Consider the following 27391-nt stretch of genomic DNA (forward strand, 5'->3'; position numbering starts at 1 on the left):
CTTATTCCAATACTAGCAATACAAAACAGTATACGTAGTCGGCAATTGCAAACTTTCTTCGGCCCAACTCCTTATTGAATTATTAAAAATTCGTTAAATTAGGCACTTTGACATTATTTGACTTTCTTATTTTATTTGGGTTGCAAAGAGAGGAATGCTATAGCTCAAGAGGAAGAGATCAGAAAACAACTAGATTTCATAGCAGGGTTTTAAACCAAAAAGAAAAGAAAATGATTGACACTACTTTCTGAGCCTACGGGGTCCAGCTTTGTAGCGCAGACTTGGAAGGCTTGCCCCAAGAAGAAGGAGAGCATTTGCCATGAGACATCTACACGCCGATATGTTAGCTCCGTCAGCCTCTCTCATCCTTCCAGGGAAAGAGGGCACCAAGACCAGCCAGCACAGATTAAAGTCCAATGTTATTGTATTGTGTCCATTTATGCAACGGTTATAATTGAAAGCAAGTCACTTTTTAAAAATTAAAAGCTCAATTCATGACAAAAAACAATACAAATTTGCAGAGCATATAAATAATTTAATATATGAAATTGATGGAAAGGGTGACCTTTCTTTCTTTCTTTTTTATTACATTTGGGAGGTCGAACCCAAGACCTCCATTTTAAAGACTCGAGTGTTATGCCATCAGGCCACTGGCTTGGCGATGGAAAGTGCGTCTTAAAGACGAGGAATGAGCAAAAAAGATAAAATTCTAATTACTGTCACCCATATACCATAGGTCCATACACTTCTTTTCTTATAAAGTTACATGTTGCCAAAAAAATCCAAGAATCTATTTTTGTTGCTGAATTACTTCCACATTAAACCAAATAATATTCAATGTTCGGGATATCGGCAGAATGACACTGATAACATAAAGTACCTCAAAAGTGGATACAGCCAACATATTGGAAATTCCCATCACACGTGCCTACGTCTCTTAACATTGTCCTCAGTGAACCTCTCCCAATAATTATGATCAAGGGTGCTCAAGTCATCAAGTTCCGCAATGGCCAGCAAGTACTGGGTAAGCTTTACAAGCTCCTGATCGTTGTCTCGACTTGAATGAGCCTTCTTGAATGGCTTGATTATCAAACCATTTTGTGGGTTCATCACAAAATTTCTTCGCAAATCATCAAACATAATCGTATTTCTTGAACTGTAGAACTGAAATGGAACAGAAAGCGTTAAACTGTCAACTTCGTCAAACTAGGAAAGTACTACATAGAAAAGGCAATGATTCCTTATCCATCCAACATAGTATTTGACATGAAACAGCTTGAGCAATTTATAGCATTGAAAGGTGGCTACTCTGTTCTTTCCAATACATTAGGATCAAGAATATTAGGTAGCAGGCATAAAAAAAAAAAAAACTTTAAAGGAATTCATGGAGATCAATATGTTCTATCAGTGCTTTTTTCCCTCCTATATTTTCAAAACCAATCTCCTGGGGTTTGGTGATAAGTTCAGTCCAGCCGTAGCAGATTAGGGATTGAGAAGCACAATGTCCAATTATTCACTGATCCTTCCAAGAGTGTCAAGGTTTGAATTTGACACGATCGATTGACAGGAGTTCCAATCATTTGTTGGTCATTCTATCAGTTCTTTGACAAGATGGACATCTGTGCCCAGTTTGAGAAGCAGGAGAATTATGTACTTTTTATGGGTAACTTTATGTATATAGCACACCATTTTCCGTAGAAGACTCTTCTCATTCTATTTATATCTCGTGATAAAATTGTATGACAGTCCCAACAACCTTTCAACGATTTAGAAAATGAAACAAATGCAGATCATTAAAAATTTATCTCGTGCCTATACCTCAGGGAACTGAGCCCAAATTAAGCCTAGTGGCTTGCAATCAAAGACACCACGAGAATCCGATTGCACCGTGATCATTGCTAAGTGGTCCAGAAGAGCTGTGATTTTGTAGTTAGGATTGCTGAGTACCCCTAGCTGTCCCATCTTTAATTCAACCCACTTGATACTGAAGAAAGAATATATAGCAATAATTTCACACCCAATCGGCAAAGTATTCAATACATTTTATTTAATATATAATCACAACAATTTCCAAAGATGTAATTGAGAATACTCCTAATGTGTGTGCAGTAATTATGTCTTTCAACATTACGGCTGAAAAAAATTAATTAGAAAAGTTAAAAATCCTTTTTAAGCAAAAAGGGATTGCTGACCCGGTTGCAGACCAGATCATGATATCATATTCTGCATAGACAGCTGTAAGAAACTCATGTAGATCTGTACGGGAAAATTCAGGAAAAAAAAATAAAACCAGTTAAACATGCAGATAACATAAGAACATGCAACAAATAAACCACTTACAAGGCCGCATTAATTCAAGTGGGTTCTCTGCAGGTGATCGGTGATCAAATAGAGTATAATCAATATCTAGAACAAGCAGCTTTTTCCCTTCACGACAAGGATTCTTCAGTTCAATCTACAATTCAACACATGAGAAATTAACATCCTCACCGAGGCTTGGAAAAGAAGATATCAAGCAGGGCAGTCTGTTTTACATGTCATGTACTAAGTTTTGATATGAATGCACGGTAGAGAATCAGCACTAGTCAGTTATAAAAATGCCTCAATATCTGCCAACAGTTAAACTGTGTGCAGTCTATCAAAACAGGATAAAATACCCTCTGAGAGATACTACAGGTGGTAAAATGTGGAATCAAGAACTGCAGGGAAAACATTCGTAATTACAATGCATAATAGTCAGTCAAAGAAAACATGGTTTTCGACTTCTTATCATTGTCCTTTTATTTTTATGCAATACCAAGCCTAGTAAAAATTTCATCCCATAAAGCCTTAACCACATTACAATGAAGAAGAAGGTGGTCTGCCGATTCTCCATTTCTTTTACACATAAAACACTAATCCATTAGAATAAAACCACGCTTTCTCAGCTTATCGAAAGTCAATATTTTCCCATGGGAAGCCAGCCAAAGAAAGAAAACAATCTTGAGAGGAACATTGCTTCTCCAAACGCTCTTCCAAGGGAAAACAATAGAAGAATGGGTCAACATAACCTTATAAAAGGATCCGACCGACAAATTCTTATTCCCTAGCGCCCCAAGTATTCTCTATAAACTGGATATGGAGAAGGCTTGTTTTGATAAACCTCACAAACCATTGAAGAAAACCAGTAGAAGTGTCCATTATCAGCCACAGAAGCACCCTTATCCAATGCAATCCTATAAAGATAAAGGAAAGTATTCTTCAAAGCAACATCACCACACCATATATCGTACCAAAATCTTATTCGTGTTCCCCTTCCTACCTCAAATCTGAAATTACTGAAGAAATCTCCCCATCCATTCCGGATAAATTTCCAAATTCCCACACCATATGCCCCTCTTACTTCATTTGAGCACTAACCTCCCCAAATACCCCCATATTTAACATCAATAACATTCCTCCAAAGAACATCCCATTCCCGATAATATCGCCACAACCATTTCCCTAAAAGTGCTTTATTAAAGATTCTCAACTTTCTAACCCTCAAACCTCCACAAGATAAAGGGACATAGATCTTATCCCACTTAATCAAATGGAAATTTTTCTCATCCTCTAAACCTCCCCACAAGAAATCCCGAAAAATCTTTTCCATCTATTCGCCATCCCTGCAGACAAAGGAAATAAAGAGATAAAGTGCTCTTGATTAAGGTGATTCTACCACCTTTGGACAAATAAATCCTTTTCCTCTACATTCAATCTTTTCAATAATCCCATCCTACATTGCCTTGGATTTATGAGGAGCCCCCAAGGGAAGACCAAGATGCTTCATAGGCAAAGAATGACACCTTGCAACCCAAAATAGCAGCCAATTCTCCTAAATTATTAACCAAGCTAATAGGGCCCATTTCAGATTTCGATAAATTCACCTTCAGGCTGAAGACAGATTCACAAAGCAAAGAGCCCTCAAGGAAATAATCTGATCGGGATCCGGCTCACAAAGAATCAGCGTATCATCAGCAAAGAGTAGATGAGAAACATTTATGGTACCATTCGATGAACCTCCCACCGAAAACCCCGAGATAAAGCCCTTATCCACCACCACCTTCAACATTCTACTCAACACATCCATTACTAAAATGAACAGGAAAGGAGACAAAAGGTCCCCTTGTCTCAATCCGAGAGAACTGTTAAAGAATCCTTCAGAAGTGCCATTAAGCAGAATCGAGAATCTAACAGTTGTGATGCAGTGTTTCATCCACTGACATCATCTCTCTCCAAAACCATACCTACCAAGAATATACACCAAAAAATCCCAATTAACATGATCAAAATTCTTATTATCATCATTGTCCTTTTATTCGACCTTACTTGAGCACTTTTTGGAATGGTAGTTGTGGTTTTTCTTTTTGCAAGTATCCTATCTACCTAGAGAGGATGAGCAAGGCATCCTTAAACAAACCAAAATATCATCCCTGTTGTTCATGAAAGGAATGGCAATTGTATTGAAATGGGGAAAAAAAAGTCAGATGTCAATCTACTCTAACATCATGAAATATCATATGCAAAATCATTTGTTCCATCCATTTCAGGATTTTTTGAGCAATAAACAGGATCAAAAGCCTAAAAAATCTCCAAAAACTCCATGATTGCATAAAAGACAAAAAGCATAACCAACCTTATACTGATCTATTCGTCTCCTCAATTTTTGCTTATTCACTTCTTTATCTTTAACGTGAATGTTAACAGCTTCATCATTTTCAAGATCAAAATCATCAACAACTTCTGGAGAGTCCACTTCCTCTATGAGTAGATCATCCTCGATGGTACTGGAGATTCAGTTCAGCCCAATGTTAATTCAAAGAAATAAGTTGAAAATCCAAAGGACATGTCAAATGTCAACAGTCAACACTTGACTAACATCTCATCAACAACACATGTACCTCTTATTACTCTTTTTTCCATTTGAATTTTCATGACACCTTAAATGTACTTTTTTCGAATTAATGTTACTCCAACATCTACCATGATCGGAGCCTTATATTATATACAAGCATCCGAAACACCAATCAGAAAGGAGTTTTGCATTTCGTCCAGAAGAAGTGCAGAACTTTAATCCAAACTGTTTGATTTTCACCCTTTCACCCACCAAAAAAGTATCTTGTGACGCCTGGCATCAGTTTATTATATATTTACAGGCTTGGGAATATGGTCCTCTTATATCATCCTTCAAAAAATGCTTCTACTTTCATCTTTTACGAAGGGTTACAACAAAGGCGATATACCTCAATCTAATGAAAACAAAAGTTGAAGTATCTCAATTATTGAAAAAAAAAAAACTAAAAAAACTAAAAACCCGATTTTAAAGACTATAATAAAATGCAAAAATAATTACTTTTTTTCATTTTTTTAACGCAAGTTGAAATTCCATTATACATTAAATGAAACCCCATTAAGGAAAACCCCACCATCAAATATGCCAACTGAATTAACCTAGTTTGTGTGTTAGGGAGGAAGGCCTGTTAAAAGAAAACCATCAACGAACACTTCCTTTTGCATTTTTCGTTTAATATCAAAATTTTCTTAATTTAACAACGAAAAAAACGTAGAGTAAACCGACCAGGTTAACAACAAATCAGTCAAAACACCCCCAAACACGTAGAGGTCGTAATACTAATACCCAATCATCGTCATCTTAAGGGAGGACTTGAGGGGAAGTTGAGAGAGCAAGACGGAGTCATCGGCGAGTTTGGATCCAAGGACTTTGGGATAGAGAAGCTTCTGCCGCTTCGGCAACACGTTGGTGACCTCGCAGATTCGCCGCTTCAACTCGCCCATCGAGTCGTCACCGCACACTCGCACCGTGTACTCCTTGCCGCTCCACTTCACTGTCAGCGTAAGCTCCTCCTCTGGCAGAGACATTGTTGTCGAAGCCGACGCAGCCATTGCTCTGTCGAAGCGACCCTCTCCTCCTGTTCTGTCGCACGCTGCCACGCTCACTCCTCTCTGTGGCGAGCCTGGGTACTGATTACTCGGGCTTTGCCATTATATATGTTCTATTTACTCACAGAAATTTCTTACATTAACAAAATATAAATGATCTTTACGGTAGTATAATACACAAACATTACGTAACCATTTAAAAGATAAATAAATACAAAATATAAATAATAAAAAATTAATTATTTTAATAATAAATATTACTCTTTTTTTTTAAAAAATTACATAATATTTATACACTTCACGACTATTTAGCATTACTCTTAAAAATATATTTTCATGATATATCGATTTATAATTTTATTTTTTAATTATTCTATTCTTAAGTCAATATGTAAAACATAATATTCATTTTGCTTAAATTATAAGATTTAAATTTAAATTTTATATTTTAAATTAAATTATGTTATATAAACATCCTTCTTACCATTTTTGTTTATCTTAATTTGTAAATGTTTTCCGAAGTCTCCTTATAAATTATAGTTAAAGAACATTTGAAAGTAAAACCGATAAAAAAGGAAAACAACAAAACCAAATTGAAGGGATTTAAAAACTCGTTCCATGGTTAATTTAATCGATCGGATATTTTGTCTTATATAATTAACTCTTTAAGTTCAATTACAGGCCCCACTTACTAGCTTATTAGGGTTGTGTAATTTCTGCCATTGGTTGAATTGTAGTTGAAAAAATCAATTCAAAATTAACTCCTAAATTCGAGTTTGCATCGGCCAAACAAGCACATAAATTGCACAAATCTGTTTGGCCATCAAGATTTCTCATCTCAAATATAAAATTTTCATCTCATCATTATAATTTTTTCAAACTTCCATACAAAATATAATAAACAATTCAATTTTTTCTTAATTTTTTCAAATTCTAAAATAATAATATTATTTTAATATTTAATCTTAAAACTCAAAATTATCATCTAAAAATTCTTAGTGACCAAGCAGAACCTAATCTTTCTCTTAACCTGACAATAATAATGTCTGAATGTTAAAATCATCTCAATCCATCTCAAATTAATTATTGATAAGATTCATTACTTTTTTAACTTTTTATAAAAAATTTAAACTCATCTTAACCTGCTTTATACGTTCAAATATATATTTCAATTTATTTATATTCAAACACATTTTAATAAAACTTACAAAATATTATCATTTATAAATCAATTAAAATCATCTTAACATTCAAATACAACCTAAAAGAACGGTAAGCAATTCATAAGCTACTATTACATACAAGTAGCGATCAACTCGCTATTAAACCACTTCGTTTCACTCGGATCCAGTTCAAACACCACACCATGGATTAAAACAAGTCCTAGAAGCAATACCCGTTTCAACTTGCCAAACATACCACATAAGTGTTTTCAGAAGAAAAATAATAATAATAAAAGAATAAATAAAGAAAATAAGGAAAGCAAGAGACGTAAAGTTTTATCAGGATTTCATGATTTCTTCTTTGACAAAATTAGACCGTAAAAGAAAATGTTAGTGGAACTCCTTAAACTTACCGTTCATATATTTTAATTATTTTAATTTAAATTGTTTTTACTTAATAGTTAAAAAAGTAATTATTAGTGAAATTGCATTTTTTTCTTAATAATTAAGGATGTTAGAAAAATATTTGCAAAGAAAAAAAATGATAAAAAAATAAAATCCCCACATTTGTGCTAGTGGTATGCCCAATAGTAAGTGTTAGGCAGCCCGCAAGCACCTTCCAAACCGTAAAAGTGCAAAGCTGATGGTCAAAAAATAATCATAATAAGAGTAATACTACTTATTATCTGAATTCTCATCATCCCCTCATCATCATATAATGTTGCATTAGATGATCGGAGACTATTTATTATATTTTACTTGTGAGTCTATCATCTCATGCAATATTATAAAATGATGAGAAAATGAATGATAAATCAATTTTTTCTAATAGTAATATTTAAAGAGAGTTGAGAGAGAGAGAGAGAGAAGAGAGATGGAGATGAATAGGGTAGGTTACATTCAGTCATTCAGAGTGTCATTGATGATTAACATCTACTAGTCTTCAAAATCTGTTTCTTCATCATCGTCCTCGTTGTTTTCCGCGTATCTCCAACCATCCTCAACATTGTCACGGTCTTCCTCTGTTTCTTCACTATCTTCTTCCTCGTAGCCTTCTTCTTTGAGCGGCCATGGTTTTTTCATTACATTCACAGGGATAGCAGATGGAGTCGAGCCTTTACGCTGTGCAACTTTTGGAGGAGGTAACTTCAAGTTCGGTTTGGGCCTACTGCTTTGTTTCTGATTTTTGCCATTTGCACGTTTTCCACCATAGGCATCTTGGTCACTGGCTTCATCCATTTCATTATCAACTTGAGCTGGAGCATTCTCTGCATTCTCGTCAGACATGTGGCCAGGGTGCCCTTTCCTCAAATGGAGTTTAAGCTTGTATTCGTGAATGTAGGCCTTATCACACGCTTCATAAGGACATGCATAAGGGCGGTCAGATGATGCGGAGCCATAAACCCCAGAAGAAGGCTTGGGAGTTTTGTTCTGCTTCTCTGTGGGAGGTGTGTATTTTGTGACATCCATGGTCACACTCTGCAAATTAACGGTGAGATCAGTAAAATAACATGGAAAGAAGCTTTTGTACTAATTATGTCACCTATTAAATTTTGGTGTTTATTTTAAATGCAGAGGATGGTCCTTGTGCTAGATGGCATGCGTGAAAACGGAGCTTACAAAGAAAAATAAGTACTTTGCCATAATTTTGTTGACTCGCATGAGCAATGGAATAAAAATCTTCTTTAAGCCTATTGATTCTTTTTCTCCCAGAATTCAGGGTTGAAGGCAAGCTACAAATTGAGTACCTAGCACTAGTAAGTATTTCAAGCACCAACAAGCCACTGCACGTTTAAACAAAAGATCGGTCCAATGAATTGAAAAACCTGAGCACACAAAAGATCCTGTGAATGCGTGCCCGTCGACTCCTCTACCTAGGGCTAAGAGATTTCATAACCTGAGCTTTACTTAAGCAAGACAGGATCAGGTCTTGAATAGCATTTTGAAAGAGAATTTACTCTGTTTTCCAACTCTTATGTCTGGCAGCCACACCTTGTTAGATAGAGAAAAACCTATAGAAACACAATATCAAAAAGGTTGCCTGAAATCCAAAATTACCAAAAAGCAAAAACCTCAATAATATAGATGATTATTGGGGATGCAGGTACATCGTTTGAAATAGCATTTATTGGTTGCGCGACTCAATAAGAATGAAGCCATCCCTTCTAGAGGTAGGATTAATCCAATCCAAAAGACGAGAGACTCTACTTTGGATTTGTGCAATGGAGACCTACAAATGCACCAGTGAAAGAGGATCCATATTTGAGCTTGAGTCAAGACAGTATTCATGTAAAGGCTCAAAAGCAAATCTGGAAGATTTAGTGAAGGAAGATGGACTTTCTTTCAAGATAGAAGAATTTAGATGCCCTGAAAAATACTTTATGGTAAGATCTAATAAAGCACCTTCAAAGCGAATAGCACAAGAATATGTCAGTAACGGCAAAAGCAAAGAAGTGGAACCCCACCTTTTCATGGTGAGATGCAATGTGGTTCTTCAGCTTGTACTCATGAGCATATCTCTTTCCACAATCTGGGTATGGGCATATATGATAGTTTTCTTGTGAATGTGTTTTCATGTGTGACCTTAGGTTGAAATCCAGAGAAAATGCCTGCAATTCATATTAGAAACTTGTCAGAACAAACATATGTGCGGGTGCACTTGCACGCGTGATTGCAGACAAACATAACTCATAAAGAAGCTTTTTGAAGCAGAAACAAAGATATGATTAATCTGAGTTGGTCAGAGTATAAGAAGGTACAGGGAACTTCACAACAAATTGATGTTAGGTCAAGAATAAACAAGACGATGCTTGGTTGACTATGGCACCATCAATTAATTTTTTCATTGGACAGTATTCTTGTTTGACAGATGGATCATATCCAAACCAGAGACAGAGTATCCAGGTGCTAATACTGCCACTTTCATTGAAGGAGGGGAGGAAGAAAACAACCTTCCCATCTGATATGCTTAAATTCAACTAATTCTTGTATCTTCATATAATAGTCAACTTTCAGTTTGTAAAAAAAAAAAAAAAAAATCAGACATAAATCTGATTGTGGAAACAGATACATCAACAAAACCACCGATCAAGTGAGAATGTTTTCCGATTGCCTCTCCTAAAACCGAAATGTGACAGAGCTGTGAAAAATCTTGGCCATATTTCAAGCACGGAATAAACTATGTACAAAACTTGCACTTAAATAACTTTTATAAGTAAATACCACTCATAATATATTTGCATACAAACATACACACATATATAAGAAAAAACAGCATAGAAATCATTCAAGAAGAATCTAAGAAGGCAGATTAATCACCTTACCACAGCCTTCATGAGGACAAATGAAATCTCTTTCTCCAGTATGAATGAGAAAGTGTCTTTTCAATTTTGAACTATCCAAAAATTTCTGCCACATATACACAACCCTTTGAGAATGTTAAATAATCACGATGGGAAAAGAAAAAAAATGAAATGTAGAGCAAAAAAAGAATGATTGGTGATATTGTATAATGTTGAACAACCAGACAAGAAGAGACCAGAAGAGAAGTTGTTCTAAGCACATATAGATATATCAATATATATATATATATATTTATATATATATACATATAATGTTGATCACACTCAATCCAGTCCAACAACCCAGCCATATCTATATGCGGTTTGGCAAGTTCAGACTACAGGGTTAAATCAGAAAGTGAAATCTCTAAAACTTACAATGCCTGCATTTTCTTTTCTTTCTTCCTCCAAGTGATTTGATTTCAATCCATTCATGTGTTCTTGTACCATCTCATGAAATTCCCATGATTGTGCACCTCAAAAGATTACCTGATTCTCATTGCATAATTGATGCTTATCTCTTTCCTATGAGCTTAAACTTTCCTTTGCAGAATATGATTACCTCTGGATATGTGATTCTTATTTAGTTGGTAGACTTTTATCTATGGGATTTGTTCCAGTCCAGTTAAGAATTTGTTTAACAATCAAAGTAGAAGCTTTTTTTTTTTTTTTTTTTTTTTGTTCATAAGGTAAATTTTACTTAAGACCAATGGAAATAGGAGGTATACATTCTACGTAAGTGGATCTTTATACTCAAACAAATTGAAGTTGATTAATGAAAATTGAGTGGTTTGGTTTATGAAAGGCTTCTGTGTCTAGAGTTTTTCCAAATCATCTTCTTCTTTCTTAGGTCCTGTTCAAGTTGGTGTTCACAGACCATGCATAGATTTTATCAGAATTTCCTTAGCCCCTCTTTTGCAGCCATCAAATCAAGCTCCTTCCCTTGCCCCATAAAATCCCTAAAACCATACTTGTTTCCCAAACAGGGCCGCCAAACAACCTATCAAAACCAGCCAAACCCAGCTATTGCTGCTACCAGAAGGTTTTCTGCAACCTAATGTTCTCTGTTTCAGCCCCTTTTCACTTTAGAAATCCAAGCTTTCCAAGTCAAACTCAAACTACAAACCTAAACACATTTTTCTATAATTCCCAGCCCGAGGACCTTGAGTTTCAGCATGAAGTCCTCAACATAAATTCACGTAGACTGGTTTTCCAAATATGCACTACATCAATAACAATACTGCTACTTCATATTGGCTATTTCATGATGCAACTTATCATAGCCTCAGATCATTGAAATTTAGAACTGTGAACCAATTTCCACTTCCCATAGTTTTGTTACTTAGTTCAAAACTTCTATTTTTAAAAAGAACTTGTTCGAAACAAATTGAGAAAAACAAGGAATTCTTTTTACAAGCAACATTTTATTTATGATAAAAAAGGCATTGCCTAAATACATGGAGCATATACATGAGAAGGAAAAAAAAGAACTAAAAACAAATACCAAAGGGAAAAGAAAAGGAACATAGCCAAGACGTTGGGAAATATACCTTTCCACATCCTTCATAATGACAAACATATTGTCTCTCTCCATGGATGTGAGAATGCTTCCTTAAAGCACCAGCGTCAATAAAGGTCTTGCCACAACCTTCGTAGCTGCAAAGGAAAAGTACTTCAGTCGTTGGTTCTGGTTCTGGCTCTGGTGCCTCTAGCTCTTTTGCCTTTTCTTTCAAGGCCTTCAAGGTTTCCTCTAAGCAAAGCATGAAAGAGAAACATTAGGCCAAACTCACATGACAAAGCACTAAAGGAAGTGCTGCATTCTTGGAAGCTTATTGCAGTGTTGAACTAAGTAATTCAATACAGGTACATATGGGTTAAAACATGTATGCTTGTTGTTGATCTTTTGATTGTAGACTCATTTAATTTCATACACTGACATCAGAAATTTTTCTGTCTCCCCTTCTAATAATTAGAAAAAAAATTCAGCCCCTTAAAAAAGCATCGGCACCAGAAGTTGTAGTTGAATGAAAATCTGTTTAGTTTTTAAAGATAAGAAAGATACATTCATACCATTTGTGCGTGAAGATTTCTCCTACCGGGGCAGATAATAGAGAAAAATATTTTAAAAAGAGGCTAGGTAAAAAGCAAGTAAGACTACCTGTGACCCATTTCAAGACTAAGCACTTCCCACCAGTTGCTACAACATCTTGGGGAACCCTAAAATAAAACCAGTATATCATTAGCATGCAACACACATGAAAGGATTAAACAGCAAAACCAATCATGTAGCGCACAAAGATCTCATAAAATATTCTATTCTAAGTATCCCATTGGTTCCTAAATATATAGAGAGAGCGGAAACGTATATCCCTTCTTCAAATCAGAACCGAAGTGATAAGTTAATGATTTAACTATATTCAATTGAAACTCCGAGAAATCAATAACCCAAAACATAACTCATTGGAGATAAAACCCTGCCCAACTTAATCCAAGATTTTACTTTTATTTCTCCTCCTCATTGCCACAAACCAATCAACCCACAATTGAGCAATTGAGACCCATTCACTGATATTTTGTATGCTTGGGAAAATAGAAAAACAAACCAACCACTCAACTTTAAGGCTAAATTAACCACAATACCCGAAGCATTCTTCCTTTATAACATGTCTCATGTCTCAGAAACCGAACAAAGAACATTATATAGCATCTAAAAAACGTAACTTGCTTTTTCTATTTTCCTCAATTTTATTGAACAGAGATAACAATATAATTGAACCAATAAACAGACACTCTCGTTATTTAACCAGGGAAAAACCCCAAACGAATCAGGCTCGTGACCAAAAACCCCAAACGACTCAGGCTCGTGACCAAATTATCTAAAATTTTATTTTTTATTTTTATTTTTCTTTACGTAGGTTTTCTCTGGAACCAAACAATAACAGTTATTTAGCCCTAGAAACTGCAGGAGACGAAGATTAACCAAAAAGAAAAAGAAAAAAGTAATTAAACCAAAAAATAAGAAGAAAAAATACAAGAAAAAACATACCACTCCTTAAACCACTTGACTGCAGGGGTCCTGGACTTTATAATGGGGCGGCGTTCGAATAGATTGTGATTGAACTGCGTGTCCATCTCTTTGTCCCTTTGTCCTCCTTATGCATTCAAAGCGAACTTTGAGAATCAACGGAGCCTTTATGGATCAAAGCTTGGGTTAGGGTTTCGACCAGGCAAAAATAAAGAGGCGAGAGAAATTAGGACAGCGAGCCAGGGAAAAAGCTCGAGGGACTCGTCCATGTCCGGTAGGATTAATCTGTTTGGTGCTTTGCGCTTCGCGGACTGGAATGATCGAACCGTATTCGACCGGATCACGTTGACTCAAACGAACCAACCGGCCGGTCTAACTATTTCATAACCCTTTTTAAGCTGAATTTTGCTACCTATAAATAAAGTTACATTCTAATCTGCGTACCAATATTGATTCTTTCATATTTAAAATTTAAATTAATATTATTTTTAAGAAAATTTATTTTTTAACCAATTACATTAGATTAGTGCATATATTAATACGTAATTATATTTATAACTAGATTTTTCCTTTTAAACTAGCAACTAGCAAGAGCAAACGAGTCAACATTATTATTATTTTTAGATAGAAAAATTCTACTCATTATTCATATATACACTAGGTATAATTTTTTATTTTTTTATTTTTTTCTCTTACTAAATATATAGTATATAGATAATAAGTAGAATAATTCAATTAATTTTAGAATAATAAAACCAAAAGCATTTTTTAAAAATTTTAAAAATGTGATATATAGTGTGTAAAAATAATGAGTAGCAAAATCTTTTAATTAAATATTCTACCATCTAATATTAGACAATTGTTTATTTTGATGAACAAACAATGCAAGATATACTAACACGTGTGAAACAATAACAACATATTATTTATACAAGAAAAACCTAATTTGTATTTTAATTTTAAGATTTAGTAGTATTTTAATTTAAATACTTTATTTTATTAATTTAAATATTAAGTATTTAAGTATTATTAAATCTTAACTATTTGCATTTTAATCTTGAGATTTAGTAGTATTTTAATTAAAATACTTCATTTGATTAATTTAGAATTAACAATTTAAATATTATTAAATCTTAACTATTTGTATTTTAAGATTTAGTAGTATTTTAATTTAAATACTTCATTTTATTAATTTATAATTAACTATTTAAGTATTATTAAATCTTAACTATTTGTATTTTAATTTTAAGATTTAGTAGAATTTAATTTAAATACTTTATTTTATTAATTTAAATATTAATTATTTAAGTATTATTAAATCTTAACTATTTGCATTTTAATTTTAAGATTTTAATTAAAATACTTCATTTTAGTAATTTAGAATTAACTATTTAAATATTATTAAATCTTAACTATTTATATTTTTATTTTAAGATTTAGTAGTATTTTAATTTAAATACTTCATTTTATTAATTTATAATTAACTATTTAAATATTCTTATATCTTAACTATTAATTTTTATTTTAAGATTTCGTATTAACTATTTGTATTCTTACTTAGTTTAAGTATTTTTAAACAATTTTTGAATAATCATTATAGACAACTATCCTTATATATTCTAATTTATAATTGTAAATACATTGATGCATAAGTTTTCATTTGAACGGTGTTAAACTATGTTTGAACTAAAACAAACACGTTCGAACGATAATTCTAAACCGTTTGAACGAGTATGTTCCAAATTCCAGTCGTCTTCAACAATAGAAAACGCCATTAATCCCGAACTCATAACAACACAAACAACAATATCAAGAACAAACAAATTTTTAACATTACAAAATATCATATTCAAACCAAATGAGAATATAAGTCACATATTTGGGTTAATGGAGATGAAAAGGCAAGGAGATTAAATGTGTCGTGTACCCAATGCGAATGAGCTCCCCAAAAAGCAGTAAAAATAACGAATTAATCCGAGAATGATTGAGTGAAATGATAACTAGTAGTATTTTGGGGCTAGATTGAGGGAGAATGAGAGACTGAGAGCGGCAAGAAGAGGGCGAGAATGAGATTCTGTCGTGTATTTGCATAATATTTCCCGTTCGAACAATAAACTATGCATTCCTGCTCTGTTCTAGATGAGCTAAAATATTATTGTTCCGTTCGAACGCTTATTATTAAGAGTTCGAACGATTTGGTAAATGTTTAATAATATTTTTTTTACACTATAACTTTAAATAAAAGAACAATATTAATATATGTAGATATATTAGATGACACTATAGTTTAGTAACATAGTAATATCATATTATAGCATAATCAAGCATATTATATTAGATTATATATATCTACATATAGTATCATATATATAAAGTGTCATCTAATTAGACTATAACTAAAATATAATATGTTAATATATTAAACTATATATATCATATATATACTATCATATATATATACATATAGCGTCATCTAATTAGACTATAGCTAAAATATAATATGTTAATATATTAGACTATAGATAACATATATATAGTATCACATATATATAGTGTCATCTAATTAGACTATAACTAAAATATAATATGTTAATATATTAGACTATATATATCATATATATACTATCATATATATATATATATATATATATATACATATAGTGTCATCTAATTAGACTATAACTAAAATACATAGTATCAACAATATTAGACTAGTATATAATATACTATACTAGTATCATTGATATTAGACTATAGTATAATATAATATATTATATATTATATACTAGTCTATATTATCAATGATACTACAGTCTAATATTATATACTAGTATAGTATATTATATATATAATAACATATATTATATACTAGTATATAATATATAATATACTATAAGTTATACTACACCATATAACTTGTAGTATATTATATATATAATATATAATATATTAAATATTATATAATATATAGTATATTAAATATAACAACTATATATAGTATATTATATATATAATAACATATATTATAATATATTATATAATATAGTATAGCATTTAAAGATATTGAAGAAAACCGTTCAACGGTTTTACATATATAAGTTATCGCAGACGATCATTTTTATGGATGTTGAACTGCACTCAAAACATCGTTTTCTCCTCTATAATTGTCCATTTCCGCCGTTTAAAGCGCCGTCGCCACCGCGAATAGTACTCAGTCAAAGCCTTTTCCTCTAAACATCGATATGCTCTTTTGCTAACTATTTTACCGTTTAAATCTAGTTTTTCATGTATTATTTGTTTAAATTAGGGTAAAACAATTTATCCATCAATATTCACCGTAGATTTGGTTAAATCTATTGTAGGAAGGTTTATTTAAGTCTGTATTTAAGTTTCTACAGTTTACTTTGTTGAGAAATCCATAGAATCGATGAATCATTCAATGGCTAAGTCGACTTAGCATTGTCGCTAAGTTCAATTCGCATACCATTTGAACACTGGGGTGTACAAACCAAACAAGCTTAATCAATTATTTACTGTTTTGACGATACCCCATTCGAACATATTTTTAGGCGTTCGAACGAGATGAGCCAAACAGGTTTCATACATTTCGAACACTATATATTCTAGTTAAGATTTAGTACTTTATATTCTATCTTTTATTTTTTTATTTTTTATTTTTAGAATGGATAATATTTTATGTTTTGTAAATTCAGTATTTAATTATGAATTAGTATTATTTTATATTTTTTGAACTAATTATTGATTTATATTATTCCTATTATTTAATTAATAAATTTATTATAATTACTATTTAATATAAATATAATTCTGTAAAAAAAAATGAACATCGTTCGAACATTACAAACTAGGTTTGAATAGTGCTGATTCATCATTCGAACAGTGAAATTAATATGTTTGAACATTAGGGCAATTTTTCACTATAACAATTTTACTCAATGCCCCAAAATGTACATTTGAACGGTTAAATTTAACCGTTCGAACATTAAAATATTACATTTGAATGGTTTCATTATTAGGGAAAAAATATTTCGTCCCTAACTATATCATTCGAACCGTATCCATCTTCCATCATTTTTTTGGCACAAAATATAAAATTCATCCCTAAATCTCACTTTTTGAGACGAATTTCATTTCATCCTAAAATAAAATCATCCAAAAAAGTCTTTTTTATTGTAGTGATATGAGAACTGAGAAGTTCACCGCTATAAAGAAATTTTATAAAAATATACTCACAAACTAATATAATTTTATGTAATACATTATGTCAACTTTATAGTGACTATAATTCTGTAATATAATACATTAGTATATCAAGTTACATCAATTTATGAATTTATTTTTTAAAATTTTATTTATATTCAAAGTATTTCTCGTTTTTTTTCCATCCAGTTAAAGAAAATTCTGAAAATCTAAGCTTATTAAATGGAATATCCAGTTAGACAATTGCCAAATATGACTTAAAATCGATCTACGTACGAATATTTAAAATTAACCCTAGAAGTGCAATTATATGTCAAACATCTTCAACCCAACGTTGATACATCTAATTTCATCCTGCAAGGTGAACGTAAATGTGAATGATCAGTAGTGTGCTAATTCTACTTACGAGACTTTATCCAACTTATTGTTAAGATATAAATTTTTAAAATAATTAAATTTACTTCTTTATATCAATTTAAGCGGTAATTTTATATAATATCATAGATTCTAAATTCGAACATGACTCTGCATTCTATTCAGTTTAATTAAATATTTAATATATTGAGTAATTCATGAATACTACTTATGCTCAACTATTTTGGCCAACTTTTGCTTTGCAATTTTCCAACAAGAAGAAAAAGTTTTTATAGGAGAGACACGAAAGATGGTTGCATAAATCGATGTTGGACCAAATTAGGAAAAACTAGGGGGACGGGGGCAGCAATTCAACAACCCCAACATATATAGAATGAGAAAGATCTAGCTGGGATAATAGTCCATCGGCATGAAATGACGGGGCATCAAAAGCAGGGTAGCTTTGTTATATTCTGTGCTACCAACTTTTGGGAGTCTTGCGTTTGGAATGCATGCGCTGCAGATTTCCAGTCTCATCTTATGATTCTGACTTTTGACCAGCCTCTCTGAGTTCAGTACTCAGACCGAGGTTTTGAGTTAATTAACAACTCATTTGTGTGACCTTACATCAGCCAAAACCTCCTTCAATAATAGCCTCCCACTTGATAGATGAGAATGAACATGATGATCACCTTGTTTTGTAGCAGCACATGATCTTGCCTGCAACCGGGAAGCCAATTTTCGACGCCTCTTCAGAAGAACCATTCTCCGCAAAAGGCTCTTCCAAATAGGAAATCGAACGCGATCATGATGAATAAGGGGATTTTCCATCAACGTAATAATTTCTGCAACTGATGGGCGAACTTGATCTTCATTTGATGAAACACAACGCGCTGCGATGCATAGCATGTGTCTTATCGTTGGCTTCATGAAAGCAGGCAATGCAATCCTCGGGTCGCAAATCTCAGAGATACGTCGGTCTTTGATCAAAGGTATTGCCCACTCCACAATGGAAGATGGAACCCTACTCATATCAATGGCTTTCCTTCCACTAATGATCTCTAACAACACCACCCCAAAGCTGAAGACATCATTTTTTGTGCTGAGCTTGCTAGGTGTAGTGTAACATGGATCCAGATACCCAATAGTACCAGCGGGTTGACTCACCTGACTCTGCGAGTCGAGTTGCAGAACTGCAAGTCCAAAATCTGCCAACTTTGAGTTCCAATTCGAATCAAACAAAATGTTTGCAGACTTGATGTCCCTGTGGATAACCAAAGGCTTCCCTTCGTGAAGAAAGCGCACTGCCCGGGCGATTTGTGTGGCGATTTCCACGCGTTTAGGCCACGTGGGTGGAGCAGTGGAAACATGAAGCAAGTCGTGGAGAGAGCCGTTGGGCATAAGTTCCATGACAAGGAGTTTGCCGTTGGCCGAATCTTGACTCGTTCCCAGAAGGTTGATGACATGTGGGTTTTCCCGCAGAGACGACAGCACTCCTATTTCGTTGTCGAGCTTCGACTTATCGTGAAGAGCTTCGGGGCCACGCGTTGGCTTCTTTATAGCAACGAGTTTGTTATCTTTGAGTACGCCTTTGTAGACCGATCCATGGCTCCCTCTGCCAATTAGTCTTGCGGGAGAGAAGCTCTGTGTCGAATTCACAAGTTCTTCGTAGTCATATTTTTCCATCTGCTTCTTCTTCTTCTTTTGATCGTGGAGATCAGAGTTAATCCGAGTTACAAATACTCAAAGCTGGAAACATGGTTTTCTTGGCCGCTGAGGGCTTCAATATCAAGGGAAAAGCATGGGAGAACCCACTAGCTTTTGTAGAGAACCCACAGAATAAAGAGACTCTGGCCTCTGGGAGACTTCAAAAGGAAAAAGTAAATATCATAGGAGAGAGAAAGCAAAAAAGGTGGAGAAAGATGAGAACGAAAGAGTTGAAAGGCATTGGCTCAGGAAAATAATAACAGTTATAATAACAAAATGGCGTCCTAGTTTAGAGGGAAAGGTTCCGAGTTCCTAACCAGCGACGAGATAGATGCCCATTAGCTGGATATTGGGTCACCCCCTACCTTTTCTTTCTTTCATTCACTTCCAACTAATCTAATTAAATACTTTCATCAATTATTATTATTTCTACCAATAATCTCGACTAAGGATAATAATAATAACAATAATTACTTATATTAAATGTTTAGGTGGCGGCAAAGATACGATCTTTCCAAGTGTCATTCTTTTTTCATCCTAATCCAATTTATAATAATAAGCCTATTGTTAGTAGGATTTCAACAATACTTGTTCTTCCAAGCTGTTCTGCGGTGGAAGATTCTTTAGGCCCGACCCTTAACCGAAAGCTTCCTGTACGGATACAACCGTCTCCCGTCATGGCGCTAACAACATTATGCCAATAAATAAATATATATATATATATATATATATATATTAAGAAATGTTATAATTATAAAGAGATAACACGATTTAGAACTCATGATGGATTAAAGGAGCATCAAAATAATTTAGTGGGGCGTTCAATCATCGTGACATAATATATAAGCACGGTGCATGTCAATGCATATGACTAGTTTGATGGATTCTAAGCCACTGATCATGGAAAGAAAATTACAGGACAAACGACGTGTGTGTTTCTTTCCAAAAGCGAATATCATGAACCAACCTTATACACGTGGGTAGACCACGCAAGTGGACTGGTCTATGAATATCATTTATTTCAAATCAATAATTGATTAGATTTATTATTATTTAAACTTTTTATAAAAAGTTAAAATATATATCAACATATTTCATTATACATTTAATATATATTTCAAGGAATCTATAAAGCTTACTCAAATATTTTAACTCGCTATTATTTAGAGATCAATTTAAATTATTTGAAATTATTTTAATACAAATAATAATATATACTACATTTTCATCCTATTAAGTAAGGTGTTACACATTTATTATTATTAGATAATAAAAAAATATGTAATATATAATTATTTAATGATGATAAATATACTACGTCTTATTTAATGAGATAAAAATTAAAAGATATATTGAATTTTCTTTTCAACACCCAAAGACATCCTTAAACTATGTGTGTGCGCGCCGAAAGTGTCCAACTGAAACAGCTTCAATCGCCACTTCAAAGCACCATTTATAGCTGCTCTGCACACACTCATGCAATATTTTGAGTGGGTCGTGTACGAACACATCAAGTGTGTTTAGACTTTAGAATCTTTTTTCTGACCTGCCGTGCCCTTCCGTTGCATTATTATTATTAGATCCTTTAGATTAAACATCGACTATGCTCCAACCTTGGATCTCCATGAACAGCATTATGGAAGTGCATAAAGTAAACAGACTTCACAGTTTACACCACTTAACAAAAGATCACAGAGAACAGTTGAGAAAAAAAAATTATATACAATTACTCTTGCATACTCTTTTGTCTGCATTATTTTTTAATATAAAATAATTAATTTGATCAATTATATTAATAAAGTATACAAAAAAATCTGTAAATATGATTATATATAACAAAATTCGAAATAAAAATATTGTTCATAAAGTTGATCGGAAGAAAGATATTCTCTACATGTTATTTTACAGCTCAGTAGCCCAAACCTCTATATATAAAAGCCCATCAACCGTTAGCCTGGGTACCTTTTTGTTTTTGGGTCGTATTTGGGCTTCAGTTGGGAGCCCATAATGTGGAGAATATAAAAAACTCGGTATGGCCTCTAGATAAAGGGGAAGGAAGATTTCTTAATTTGTTACGAAATTAAGGCTGTGTTTAGTAACTGCAATGTTTTACTATTATTTATAAATAGTTTATTATTATTTTTTATTTTTTTATTTTTTTACTATTTACGAAGCTAAATATTTGGCGAACACTGTAGGATTTGTTTCATTTCAGCTATCACTACTACTGTATATAAATTCGAATAAATCCGAATAGGATGGCAAGGACATTAATCTTGAGAAAAGAGACATGGCATGTCGGGTGGGAAAAGATCGGACACGCCTAAAACACACAAAGCCATACGACAACCGATTCCTGCCTCCACGCGTTTAAAATGAGCGTGAAGAAATTGACCCACTGACAAAACCAACAACGGCAATTATAATTCCTGCCGTAATTCAAAAAATGTTTTTGTAAGCCCGACAATCGAAAGGAGGACGTGAGAAGCACGTGAGGTTAAAATCCAATTTATTACGACTAAAATCCGTATTTCCTGGTTTATATATCTATATCAACTTGCATAAAAAAAAAAAATCCGCAAAATGATGGATAGCGGATAGCCCCACTGGGCACCACCTCGGGTACCACCATCTCTAGTGCTGATGTCACCCTCTTATCTTTTTTAGACGTTGTTTGTTTATACAGTGTAAATAAAATAAGATAAAAAGTTTTAAAAATTAAATAAAATATTATTATAATATAATTTTTTAATATTAATTTTATTTTATAATAAAAAAAATTAAATTATTTATTATAAAAATTATATAAAATCAGATAACCATTCTATCCTCTTTAAGAACGTACAACCATCTCCCGCCATCAAGTCACAGTTAAAACAAAAACGATCAATACTTACGCCGCACCTAAACCGATGCATTGACACGTGTATACGATATTTGTGAACTAATGCAATGAGAGGAAAAACAAGATGTTAATATATTTATAGCATTGACAATGGTCTATGTATTTTTATATTTATTTTTATATTTAAATAATATCATTTTAAATTGATCTACACTGGATTATGTATCTTTAAAATTTTACATAACTATTAATAATGTTTATTCAAGTTTGGAGAATCACAATTCACTCTTCAAATATTATTTTACTATTTTTTTCTCTCTTATCCATTAAAATCAAATTTGTGAAATTTGTATTAATATGATTTTGATATATAAAGTTTATATTAAGTTGATAATACAAAGTATTTTTTTAATATATATTAATATTTATTGATAAAAGTAATCATTTTGATATATAAAATTGGTAATATTTAGATATATAGAATTTGTATTTTTGAGCACATTGTATTAATTGTAAAATATATAAAAATAATAATTTAAAAAAATAAAAAAATATTTTATTGTTATCTGGTTCAAAAATACATAATTCAATATGGGAATTTTTCTTTATATATAAACAAGAAAATCTTCAAAACGGTCCATCTGTTAATCTTTAATAAACAGCCCACCAACAGTTAACTTACACGTAGCCTCCTTACCACTCATATCCTATGCCTCCACCACACGCACGCAAAGGATCCATCCCCTCTCATTCTCTCCCTCGCATTCTCTCCCTCTCCCCCAGAACCCAGATTTGCGAAATCAGCCACTCCCCCTCCCTGCCACCCAAATCTCACGAGCCACGCGGCCCACTTCGCATCATCTCTCCGTCATCGCACGAGGCTGCTAATTCATTCTCTTATTTTTCCTACAGATTTCTAAAGTCCTTTTGAAAAAGTTGAAATTGCAAAGCACAACTAAAAGTGGAGTATGACTCATGTCTCGGTCTTATCTTAAACAGAGTGGGGGGAAAGCTAAAACCCAAATCTGAAAGTATACTGAAAGTCTATCACCCAAAAACTAATTCTTTCAAATTCTGAAAGTATGGTCTGTTGAGACAAAGACAAAAAAATAGATTCTTTCAAATAAAACAAAATGTGTGTGCGCCCAGGTGTTTTTTCCTCTCTTTTATTTATATATATTTTTTTCTGTATCCAATCCTGACAATTGGTTGTCTTGGTTTTCCCTTAACCATCGGTGGGTTATTAAAGAAGCTCCTGAAAGTTTTGTTTGATTACAAGTGAGAACTGAGAAGTTTTATGCGAACACCTTCTATTTTTACTCAATCACCCCAAAATTTATCTTTAGATTTTAAGATACATTATCATTCAAAAAATTATTTGTCAAATTGCTTTCAAAAATACAGAGCAAGCTTTTAGACACTGTAATGGCGACATCACAACAGGAGCAAACGAACGTGATGGCTGATCCAGAAGGAGCAAGTTTGAAGAGATAAAAAAACATGCGATCAAGAAACCCAGCAAACGACGGCAAATAAAATGGGGGACGGAGTTGGTTGATAGCGGAGATGGGCGACGGCGGCAGAGAAGAGGTGATCCAGCACACAGGGAGTCGAACGTGAGGTGTGGGGGTACGAATGTTGCTATGGAGAATAATAATTTAGTGTGATGCATTTCATTTTGCTTAGTGTGAAAAATGTAACGTGTCAAAATCTGATTGGCGGCTGTTAATCCCTCTTCACCAGCCCGACCGTCCCAAATCGTTACTCTATATAAAATCAATCTTTAAAAATTATAATTTTGAAAATACATATAAAAAAATTAATATTAGTGCTCTTACAAATAGAGAATAAAATTTAAAAGCTGACATTCTGATTATTAACATCAGTTGCTAGATTATGCAATCCAAATGAAGAAAAAAAAAACAAAAAAAAACAAAAGATTTCTTCGAACAAGGTATTGAAAGGCCTGTTTAAGATTATGATCGAATATTCAATACAATAAATTTTGCAAATATAAATAAATATTGGTGGGAGAAAAGATTTGAAATTGTGCTGTTAAATCTCCTGCTCTGCCCAACAAAATAAAAAATAAAAAATCTCCTGCTCCAACGTACATTTGTACCGCGAGTTTAGCCGTTGTGCATGAGGAGAATTATCAATGCTCGACAGGGACGCATGAAAGTCTGAAACTTTCTAGATATGGGCCAAAGTACAAATGTGCCCTAGTATAAGGGGCAATGTCATAAAGCTCAATTTATCAAAATTTTTACCTTTTTTACAGCAAGTTGCGTTTGAATATTAAGATAATTTTAAATATTTTGTAAATAATAAAAAATTATTAAATTATAATAAATAATATAAATAATAATTGAATATACTGAAAATATTCCATCAAACCTTAAAAGCCTGAAAAAGTTGCGCTTTATTTTTATTTATTCCTTTGCCATTCTGAGGACGCAAAGGTTCATTTTAGTTGCAGCTTTCTTTTAGTAATGGGTGTCACAAATTATGTTAAGTACCCATTTTACTGTGCTTGTCAGAGAAAGTAAATTGGTGGGGGATGAAAGGTCAAAAGGGTAAAGTCATTGGGAACTGAAAGAAATGAGGATCAGCACTGAAATATCACAGGTTGGGGTGGGGGCATTTCGAAATTTAATTTTTACAGAATTTCAGAAATGCAAGATCCCGTACTGTTTTCAAGTGGTCTATATTTGAAGTAGGGAAAGTGGGGCTGAGTGTTTCTGACAGCCTGTGACACCATCATTTTGGAATGTGATGTAATTTTAATTAATTTTGTTAGGTGGAAGAGGATTTAAGAGCGAGAGAGATTGAATAATACAAATAAATAAATAAAATTAAAAAAAAAACCTGGGAGAAGTCACCATCAAGAAACCCTTTATATATGGAGAACCAAACAAAGAGGTATGATGTATGAACAGCATTTTCTACTGTGGCCACTGTCAAAGACTAGCAGGCACTACAGTGAAATTAATATAGCAACTATAGATTAAAATGACATATTCACCCATCAACTATACTCCAACTACATTTATACCCCCGTCACCCCACCTAAATTGAGTAGCTTGGCTTTCTTTAGTTTCCAATGAAAGATTATATTAATTGATCCTTTAGAATAGAATATTACTAATATATCTAAGAGATAAAGATGTGGATATTAAAATTAATTATATATGATGATTATCTGTTCAAATTAAATTAGTCCTAATGAAAAGAGAAAGTGGGTCCATGTGTACAACTTCATGGCTGATTGGTGTTTTGACATTACCATATTTTTCTTGATTTTTAAATATCAAGACAAATGAAAATGATATGGGCAACTTCATGGATTACTTTCAAATTTGGCTGCCCCTAATGATGATATGACTAGTTTTTATTTTTTATTTTTTTAATTTATAATCACTTTTACTACGCATTTAATTAATGTCAAAAGTGATAGTATATAAATTTTTTTTTGTTTTAGCCAAATATTATATTTTTATAGCAAGAGACTTTATCAAAGTAAAGTCATTCTATCTCAAAGAGTAATTAGTTCTAATGCTTGATCTCATTCTTTAAAATCACGCCTAAGGACTTTAGAGATCAAATAATAATAAGGGGACTAAAATGCACTTTTCAGTCCATAGTTAAAAGCATGCATGACGATTTTTTTAACCACAAATTCAATTCACATACACTTAACATCTTCATATATTTCTCAGAATTCTTCTATTATTAAGTCACTGTATAGATATACAATCCACATAATTTAAATGATAATATTTAATTTGTATGATTCAAATTTTAAAATTTATTTTTTAATAAAATTATATCATATAATGTATGGTACAGTGGTTTTAGAATAGGGACACTACTTCTAATGGTCTAAAAAATTGCAAGTTCCACACAATAAGCCTCACATAAGTGCAATGCAATGGTATGTGTGAGGATCATATTGATTTGCATTTTACAAGTTTGTGATTGGTAGAAGTTTCGATAATTTTCGTACGTCTTGCCGATCACTGTCTTCTAAAGTGCTAGCATGGTTTGGTGAGCATGCTACATATATGCATACATGTTTGCATGGGCGATTGCATTAGAATGCGCGATTTGGTAATTTTTTTTTTTAGCGAGTCATTATTTAGAGTGGGATTTCCATTTTAGTACAAGACATCAAACGATCGAATTGATTGGTGTGTTTATTTGCAGTAGAAGTGAAATAGGTAGGTCGATATTAATTATCGGTGAATTCTATAAATACTCATGATTTTACATAGTTCGATTAACCTGTGTCTGTAGGTTGACATAACATTATGGTATGAATACCTCATAACATGATGTTCTGTCCATAGAATCCAATGATTCAAAGCTGCCTTGTAATTATTTGGTGGACCATTTTTTTTAGTCTTCATTAAAAATTATATAAGACAGTGACTCGACATATATAATAGTTTATATCCAAAAGAAATTGACTCTTTAATTGATTTAAAAGTTGGGAAGGGAAGATCCTTTTATATAGTTGTAATCCGCAGATTAGGATTGCAAAGTTGATAAAATTGGTAGTGTTCGACTGTTCAGATTATTCAGATGATTTAAGTTGATTTGTGAATATTAATATTTTGTTAATTTTATTAAAATATGTTTAAACATAAATAAATTAATATATATGTTTGAATGTATGAAATATGTTGAAATTAATTTAAATTTTTAATAAAATTTTAAAAATATTGTAAATCATATTTAAAAATATCTCTGAGCAAGGGCAATAGAGTCATCTCGAATATTCTCAAGCCCACTACATTTCCGAAGCCAGGGGTGC

General features: G+C 32.8%; 3 protein-coding genes across 3 annotated transcripts; all 3 read right to left on the minus strand.

The window, feature by feature from the left end:
- Positions 1–689: 689 nt before the first annotated feature.
- Positions 690–6012, minus strand: LOC122311542 (ubiquitin-like domain-containing CTD phosphatase). Its single transcript, XM_043126130.1, has 6 exons — positions 5657–6012; positions 4655–4805; positions 2341–2455; positions 2193–2256; positions 1819–1984; positions 690–1164 (listed from the first exon to the last, which is right to left on the minus strand). The coding sequence occupies exons 1-6, from the start codon at positions 5920–5922 to the stop codon at positions 919–921; spliced, it is 1008 nt and encodes a 335-aa protein (XP_042982064.1). The 5' UTR covers positions 5923–6012; the 3' UTR covers positions 690–918.
- Positions 6013–7726: 1714 nt separating this feature from the next.
- LOC122311827 (zinc finger transcription factor YY1) lies at positions 7727–13777 on the minus strand. Its single transcript, XM_043126542.1, has 6 exons — positions 13470–13777; positions 12582–12640; positions 11974–12173; positions 10401–10490; positions 9548–9691; positions 7727–8561 (listed from the first exon to the last, which is right to left on the minus strand). The coding sequence occupies exons 1-6, from the start codon at positions 13553–13555 to the stop codon at positions 8019–8021; spliced, it is 1122 nt and encodes a 373-aa protein (XP_042982476.1). The 5' UTR covers positions 13556–13777; the 3' UTR covers positions 7727–8018.
- A 4488-nt stretch (positions 13778–18265) lies between these two features.
- LOC122309152 (serine/threonine-protein kinase-like protein At5g23170) lies at positions 18266–19985 on the minus strand. The gene has a single exon (XM_043122520.1). It carries the CDS (start codon positions 19707–19709, stop codon positions 18633–18635), a length of 1077 nt encoding a protein of 358 aa, XP_042978454.1. The 5' UTR covers positions 19710–19985; the 3' UTR covers positions 18266–18632.
- Between the last annotated feature and the right edge of the window lie 7406 nt (positions 19986–27391).

Source organism: Carya illinoinensis, chromosome 5 (assembly GCF_018687715.1).
Source record: "Carya illinoinensis cultivar Pawnee chromosome 5, C.illinoinensisPawnee_v1, whole genome shotgun sequence".
In the NCBI taxonomy this organism is placed as follows: Eukaryota; Viridiplantae; Streptophyta; class Magnoliopsida; order Fagales; family Juglandaceae; genus Carya; species Carya illinoinensis.

Bases quoted from the DNA above. Each gene is read 5' to 3' on its own strand.
- LOC122311542 (XM_043126130.1), bottom strand. From the start codon at position 5,922: ATGGCTGCGTCGGCTTCGACAACAATGTCTCTGCCAGAGGAGGAGCTT. The intron at 2,456-4,654 runs GTTGGTTATGCT...GTTGAATTGTAG, and splicing joins GACGAATAGATCAGTATAAG to ATTGAACTGAAGAATCCTTG. The intron at 2,257-2,340 runs GTAAGTGGTTTA...TTTCCCGTACAG, and splicing joins ACTTGAATTAATGCGGCCTT to ATCTACATGAGTTTCTTACA.
- LOC122311827 (XM_043126542.1), bottom strand. From the start codon at position 13,555: ATGGACACGCAGTTCAATCACAATCTATTCGAACGCCGCCCCATTATA. The intron at 12,174-12,581 runs GTAGTCTTACTT...TGCTTTGCTTAG, and splicing joins AGTCTTGAAATGGGTCACAG to AGGAAACCTTGAAGGCCTTG. The intron at 10,491-11,973 runs GTATATTTCCCA...TATATGTGGCAG, and splicing joins ATTATGAAGGATGTGGAAAG to AAATTTTTGGATAGTTCAAA.
- LOC122309152 (XM_043122520.1), bottom strand. From the start codon at position 19,709: ATGGAAAAATATGACTACGAAGAACTTGTGAATTCGACACAGAGCTTC.